The 8,362-nt window shown below is 29.1% G+C and overlaps 1 protein-coding gene across 1 annotated transcript; it reads left to right on the top strand.

Annotated features, from left to right (window-relative positions):
- The first annotated feature begins 6,906 nt into the window (after window positions 1-6,906).
- Window positions 6,907-8,362, top strand: LOC112272991 (uncharacterized). Its single transcript, XM_024501260.3, has one exon. It carries the CDS (start codon window positions 7,187-7,189, stop codon window positions 8,201-8,203), a length of 1,017 nt encoding a protein of 338 aa, XP_024357028.1. The 5' UTR covers window positions 6,907-7,186; the 3' UTR covers window positions 8,204-8,362.

The raw sequence follows: 8,362 nt of genomic DNA, 5'->3' as shown, positions 1-8,362 counted from the left end.
GCATAAAAATTTTATAAAGGCTTTGCAAAGTTGAGATTTTTTTCACGTGACTTTGGATTTTGAGAAATTTAAAGAGTTAATACTTTGAATAATTGTGTGAGATTTATAAATGATCTATAAGTAAAATTTTGTGATTAAATAATTATTATTATATGTAATTTATATTGCAAGTTTGAATTTTATATAATTTTTTTTTTTTAAGTTTATTGAAGCTCAAACATATTAAAGTCTTAAAAATTGGGGTTTAAAAAACTAGTGAGGATTTTTAAGATATTTGTCAAAATACTTTTTGGATTGAAGTCAAATTTTTTTCATAAGTAGTAAACTTGACTTCCAATAATTATAAAAAATTTAAAACTTATTGAATGGTAAAATTAAGAAATTTTGGCTCTAAAATATCAACATTAAGATTGTAGAAGAGAGCCGACTAATATCTACATGGAATTTAGGAGTTATCTTCTATTTGATATGTTTAATTTTTAAAAAACATTTTATACTTATTGCCAACTTAGTCGGTAAAAAGTTTAAAATTTTTGAATTGAAATCAATTATTTTATCATTAATTATTGATATTTCAATCTATTGTACAATTTAGGATTTGTTTAGAGTTTGGTTAAGATTCATTAAGAATTCATTATGATTTGATCTAAGATTTGGTTCAGGTTTGGTGTAGGATTTTGTTAGAATTTAGGATATAATTAGGATTTGGTTAAGATTTGGTCTAAGATTTGGTTAAGATTGGTTTAGGATTTCATTAGGATTTTTTGACATTTACATAAAAAAATTTTAAGGATTCAATTAAAATTTCTATTTTAAATATTTTTTAAAGATTTCTTTGATATTTTTTTAGAATTTCTTTATTATAAATATTTTTTAAAAAATTATTTATGATTTCTTTATATTCTTTTTGTAAGTTCTTTGAGACTTCTTTTGAAGTTTAATTACAAATTGATTATCATTAATATAATATAATTATAATTTATTTATGATTGTATTAGAATTATTAAAAAAAAATTGTTGTAATTTCCATTTTACCTTCCATAGCCAGGTGCCTAGTACATTCTCAAACAAACTTTATAAAATATGACATTAGAGACTTATAAAGTTGGTTACAATAATATACCATGGCAACAAAAGACCACATGAAAGCAACTTTATAAGAGATGTTATAATGTTACAAGGAACTTATATAAGTAGTTCAAAATTCATGATCCAAATCCCATGCACTTCAAATACAAAAATTGAGTAAAAGAATGGATGAAGATTACTACCAAATCCATAGAAAAATCTATCTACAGCATTTCTTTTAATCCAAGCCATGGTAGATAATTTGAGATAACTTAGCCTAAAATATCTTATTTATAATTAAATAAGGGACCTTAATAAATACATCAAAGCATACTTAATCATAGCACAGATATCATTGAAAATATTAAAACAAATATTTGAGGTGATTTTTTGAGAAGCAAGCATTATATAGATTTTATTGTTTATCTATAGACACTATGAGGCCATTTGGAAGGAGCTTGAATTAAGCTTTATAAAATAAATTCACGTGCATAAAAACCAATAATAATATTATATTAAAATTATCAAAAATTAAGAAAGTCAATTACAAAATAAAAGAAGTTTATTTAAACTAATTCAACAATCTTGTGGAGAAACTTAATACTATTCTTGGTGACTCTATTTAGATCATGTGGTTTAAGTAAGACTTATTATATAAGCTTGACAATAATAGATAAAGCATCAAAATCAATAAAAACTTATATTGTGTAAGGATAACCATCACAAACACCAAAGAATCATACTTATCAATAATCTCAATAATAAAAGCCAAGTGTATCATAGTAAATATCTAGGCTAATTAGTGCTAGTTCAAAGTACCTATGGAAACAAAACAAGAATCTTACTTCTAATATATTATATCTTCTTATTTCTTTGCTTTCTTATTTTTTATTTTTGTCTCTAAAGTTTTCTTCTTCCACAATGATAGTCACATATTTCTATCTACAACTCTCTATAATAACCAAGATACAAGCATGGATTGACATATATGATAATAAATGGATCAATGGTATAATTTTAGTAAGTTATTATTGTCAATTTTTATCCATTATAAATAAGAAGTGGTATTAGAAGTTTGTACAAAGTATGGCATGGTGCAAATCCTCAAATGAATAGTACCTAGGTATAGTCAAGGATAATGAGATCTTATGGAATATTAACTATCTTTAGATGATATTTAGATTTAAATTCTTAGAAGTTACTAACTATAGATCCAAGTATGAGCAGTCATATTCCAATTACAATGACATTATTAGCAACAAAACTTTTATAGTCAATGGATACAATATGATATCACAAGATCAAATATAATATTAAGGAATATATCCACATTTTTCGTGTGCTTTCTTTGATATTTTTTTGCAAGTAAGTCAAAATTATTTTGAATGTCATAATAGATGTTTACTTACTAGCGAAGAATAAAGAAACCATCAACTGAGCCATGACTAGTTGCAATACAAAATTTTATGCCACATAATACATAAGTTGGTGGTCTTGGCCAACAAAAAACCATGAAGTCTTAATGTTGTGAAGATTATGTCCGAGATATAATTTATGAATATTTTGAATTCAACACAATATTATAATTATAGATCAATGAATTGAACCACGATATAGAATTGTTGCATCATGCCTTGATGATATCTATGAGCATCCAAGATATAAGAAATGCAATGTATAAGATAGAAAGGATGTGGTTCCATCTTAAAAAATAATAAAATAAAATGAAATAAAAATCACATAATTTGCTAATATTAAAACAAACTTATGGCACTCAAGTATAATTTTATCTTTATAAAGGATAAGTTACAAGAGCTGTGGAATCAAATTTAAGTGATACAAGAAAAAAAATGGCCTTTAGAGCTTTGAAAAATATACCTAAATTTAAATCAAATAATTATAAGCTCTCAACACCATACACTAAGAGGCTCAAGCGACATTAGCATCTACAATCAATTGGCTACAATCAATTAGCTACAATCACATCTTAAAAGCATGACATTAAAAATAAACATAGCAGGTGAAGAAGATCTACCTCTATCAATAGAACAAGATCATAATACATCCATCTTCATCTAGATTGAAAATGGTTTTTATAATAGCAGCTTAAATGAGAAGATCGACAATATGGAGGAGGCTTAATGTATAATCTTAAAGCATTTTGCCAAACATCCATATCTCAAAGAAAGATATTCTATCTATACTAACAAGGTGGATTATTTGGTCTTTACAAAATCTACACATAGTTCAATTTTTGACATCTATCAACATGCATTGAAAATCTAATACAAGTATTATTGCATGTATTGTAAAAAAAATTAAGAAATTATTAAATTATATGGTGGATAGGAACTACCTTATAATAAATATTCTTAGACATGCAATCCAAATCCAAAAAAAAATCTACATTATAAATAACTTGAGGATAAGATGTGAGATATCTCGAGTAATAAAATATTACATGTCTAAACTAACTACATTTGATTGTGATAATATTATCCATATAAGGAATCCATACCTACTTGTATATGATATCCGCCAAAGTACCTTGACATCATGGAATTAGAGGAGCAATAAGTAAAGAAATAAGATACCATTACAAGGTTGTCAAAATTAATAAGAGACAAAATAAGATAGACGGATACTTAAAGATCAAGAAAAGCACTTAGTAAGTAGTCAAGAAGTAACAAAGTACATAGCAAGTTCCACATAATAGCACCACAAGTCAAATTAGTGTTTGATTGGAAGCCATATAATTCCAACTAAGTAATAAACTAATCTTTGTCTTTTTTTTTTATTATTATTTTGTGTATCAAGTCAAGTCTCATAAGATCATATTCCATGATTGTTAATAACCTCAAAAGCCTAAGTAATACAAAACAATGCAATACCAAATAAGAAGAAGACTAGAAGATCCAAATTAGACTACAAAACATGAATTATCTAGACTAAAGAGCTTCTCAACTTTGACACCTATGTATATTAGGATTTAAAAAGTTTTTGAGTAGCTTCTTGTAGAATGCTTTGCCTCTAGATTATCCTAAGATACTTTTTGAGTGGTTTTCTTATTATTTTGATGTGAAGTAATTTTAAGAACCTTTTCTTGTGACTTTCTATGTTATTTTGTAGTCGAGCAACCTTGAGAACTTCATCTAATAACTTTTTAGAATCTTTTAGAATCTTCTAAAATCTTTTAGGAATATCAATAACCTTCTAGAATCTTCTAAAATCTTCCTTAGATGGATATTCATAATATTAATTGTTTAACCAACTTATAATGATGCCACCCAATTTCTTACAAGTTTTTTTTTTATATAATTTTTTATACATAATCACCAATGTATTAGCACAATCAAATCTTAATCTTCTATTATCAAAATAAATTCCTATAACATTGGCAAAAATAATTCATTTAAAAAATAATAACAATGATAATAATAATAATAATAATAATAATAATAATAATAATAACATTATGAACATTGAATATGGTAAAAAAAAAATGTAGTCATTTACATACTTGTTTTTAGTTTAATATCACGAATATTATCAACCTATATATATTAAATTTTAGTATATATTAACACTATAAAAACAACATTTCTATTTATAAGAAGAATAAATAAGTAATAGTCGATCTTTGTAAAAAATGCACATCTTTTTAAATTTATGGCAAAGTGTCTCAAAAAATCTAGTATTTAAGAAGGTCTTCACAAACAATATTTTAGCTATGGCAATAAAAAAGAACAAGCTTCCAACGTTAGTTTATTTAGCTCCTTTATTGTCTAAAAAGAAAATTGTGATTAGCAAATTCATACTACTAGAGGTCACTACAACTATCAAGAAAATGTATCAAAAGCATTTGATAATATATTATTTTGTGATGAAAATTACATTCCAAAGAATCAAAGACAAAAACCTCAAAGTTGTAATAAAAGTACTGAGGTTTTATAACGACCTTCTTCTTAATCACAAGAATATTGAAAATGTTCTTTTTAAATAATCTTATTTAGAAATTAAAGACAAGTATAGTCAATTTTTGAGGTTAACATCTCCTATGGTCTAGCTTATTTTTTATTCTTGATCCAATATCCCCAATAAGTCAATGGTTAATTATATGGCTTAAATCCATTTTAATTGAATCTCTTTTTAGATTTTTTTAATAAAATTATAATTTTTTACTTTAAGATAGATTGTAATTGATTTTAAATATCATATAGAATAATAATATTAAATTTGCTAGAACAGTGATAGTTAATACTTTTAGAAGCAAAAAGGCATAGAAAAACATTGTTAGTTAAGTTGTTATTGTAATTCTTTTAAAGATGTACATTCAATAGTTTCTTTGAAACAAACTTTAAAATGCTAATTGATAAAACTAAGATCCTATTGAAATATTGGCATCTCCATAGATTTGCATGGTTGCTCTTATAATACATCACATATAAGTTGTTTATAATGTCTACATTAAATGCAACTCTAAAAAAAAATCTCAACATTTAGTTTATCTATTCTAAGTTGCAAATTTTTTTGAATACCTAAAAGGTGCCAAAGCTTATTTTTATCAAGACAAACTATTTTGTGTTTGTTAAGACTTTGGTCAAGTTCAACAACAAGTTGTTCTCATTAGATATGGAAGATAACCAAGACATCAACAAAGTTGAAGATACTACTAAAATGTAATTCATGCATAAATATAATGTTGTTGAGTCGTTGTGACATCATTTATATATTTGAATATGTCTTATTTAGGTTTTACATAGGTTTTTGTTAATCCTAAATTCAATTTTAAATTCAAATTATAAAAAAAAATAAAAAATAAAAAATAAAAAAAAATCCTTCCTTGATTAAAAAGTCTAATTTATGGACTTGAGAATATAATAAAAAAATAAAAATAAAAATAAAAACTCTCATAAAAGCATAAAGTGTAAGATTTTGTTAAAATATAATTATAAGATAAAAACACATATATAAAAATGCAATTTTGATGGAAAGAAGTGGATAGTATATAGGAAAGGAAAGTCAGAGGTCTTTTAATTTAAATCAAACCATTGTCTTCACAACACTATCTTTTTATAAATCTTCCATCTCGTAAGATCAAATGTAGCAAAAATGAGAAGGCATTAGGACTTTTTAGTCTTATGTATCTTTTCTTCTCTTTTTTCAAATAATAAAATAATAATAAAATAAAAATAAATGAACCTTTAGGTAAAAATATTTGAAGCAAGAAATCTAAATCTTTATAGATTATACATTGAATGAAGAAAAGTTTGTTCTTCTTTGTCTTTGAAAATTCTCTATCTGTTTTATGATTGCAATCAAGCAATCTACCATAAGGTCCTTCTACTTCTTTATAATAAGTTTATTTTATTTTTATTTTTGTTTAAAATTAGAATATTTATCAGTCGAATCAATGTTTTTTCTTTTTTCTTTTTTCTTTTTTATTCTCTCCTACGGATTTTCTATTTTCAAATTTGAAATTTATTTTTTCTTCATAGCTAGAATTTTTACCTTTTTAATAAAATGGCCTCTCAAACTTATATTGGTGTTTTATCTTTCTTTCCAACAAGAGATTTTGTTGATACAATCATTGAGTTTATTTTTACTATTATTTTTATTGTATACACAATCTTATTTACAGAAAAAATTTAGCTAAAAAAATTAATCTCTGATTTTTTGCAAAATTTTATCATTAATGAACTGAAATACCTTACTTTCTGAGAGCATACGGTGAAAATACGAAAATAATATATACGAAGAAACATTCGTAGGTATGTTGGAATACCGTATTCGACGCAGACAGGTGACGCCCTCATTCTCATTCCAACACCGAGCGTCTGCGATGTGAACTGTGTTTTCGTCGAACCCTCGAATTGGCCTGCGGGGGTTTGTTTGTTTGTTTGTTTGTTTGTTAATATAATCGATCAAGCATTGGCATCTTACCTTCGCTCTTGAATCCGCTGCTAACTTAGTATCTGAAGGCGTGAGTTGTTATATTGCTACAAAGACTGCAGTCTCGAAGAACAATCCTGCAGGGTTTTCTGAGGGTTTGTGCAGGGTTGGTGTTTAGGGTTTAGGCGGAGAGATAGGGATAAGGCGAGGATTACCGCTGATAGCAATGAAAGAGTCGGATGTATTGCGGTGTCAGATCCAAGAATGGTATCCCAGGTTTCGAACGCATTCAATTAGGACGCAAGTGGTGCAACTACCAGAGGAATTTGTGAGTTTTCTTCTGGAAGATGGAATATTTCTGCCTGCGGATAGCGATGCAATGCCCTCGAGGACGCGTGTGGACATGCCGCAGCTTCAAGCAGAGGATTATTCTCACTGGGAGGAAGAGGACGATGAGTCTGGCGTGCCGGCGGTGCCGACATTCCCAGAGTTAGCAGCAGAGGTACAGACGGCGATTGAGAGTTTGGGTGGGACGGTTGTCCCCAAGCTAAATTGGAGTGCGCCAAAGGACACAGCCTGGATTGCGACCACGGGGAGCATGAGATGCCAGAATTTTGGCGAGGTTTCGCTGCTGCTGAAGGCGTCCGACAATGTCGTCCATGATCTTTGTCACGCGTTCGATTCTTGCGACGACAAGAGCATGGAAAGGCCTTTCCAGGTGGTCCTGGCGTTGCGCAAGTGGTATGATCTGAGGCCGGAGCTGGAATTCCGTGGGTTTGTGCGCGGGAACCTTCTTGTCGGGGTTTGCCAAAGAGAGGTGACAGGGTTTTACGAAACTTTGCTTGGGAGAGAAGAAGAGCTTTCTGACCTAATTTTGGACTTCTTCTTGGACAATCTGAAGGAAGAGTTTGGCGGTGGTGACTACACCTTTGATGTCTACGTCACGAAGGATAAGAAGGTGAAATTGATAGACTTCAACACGTGGAGAGGCTCAACCTTACCGCTCTTGTTCACCTGGGACGAACTGGAGGAGCGATTTTCTGAGGCTGGAACTTTGGGCACTGCATTGAATCCCGACTTCGATTTCCGGATCGTTACTAGCGAAGGGCTTGTGCAATTAGGGTTACGAGTCGGCACGGGTGTCCCTATAGATTTTGTGAATCAAGGTGCATGGGAAGATATTATCAAGAGGGAGGCAGAACGAGAGGCTCGCGAGATGGGTGGGGGAAGAGCTGGAGCTTGAACTTGCAATTGTACAAATGTAGTGATTAGGAGTCGGAGCAATTATACACCGATTGTTAGTCCGACACACAACGATTCCTTACTTCGATTCCCACCTCCACCGTTTTCTTACATTGTTTCCAATTTTGACAAAATGTGAAAAGTGTGTGCTCAATCTGGA

The sequence above is a fragment of the Physcomitrium patens genome, chromosome 20 (assembly GCF_059467195.1).
Source record: "Physcomitrium patens ecotype Gransden chromosome 20, ASM5946719v1, whole genome shotgun sequence".
NCBI classification, from domain to species: Eukaryota; Viridiplantae; Streptophyta; class Bryopsida; order Funariales; family Funariaceae; genus Physcomitrium; species Physcomitrium patens.
Note: the sequence above shows the minus strand (reverse complement) of the source record. Positions and strands in the feature narration are given on the sequence as shown.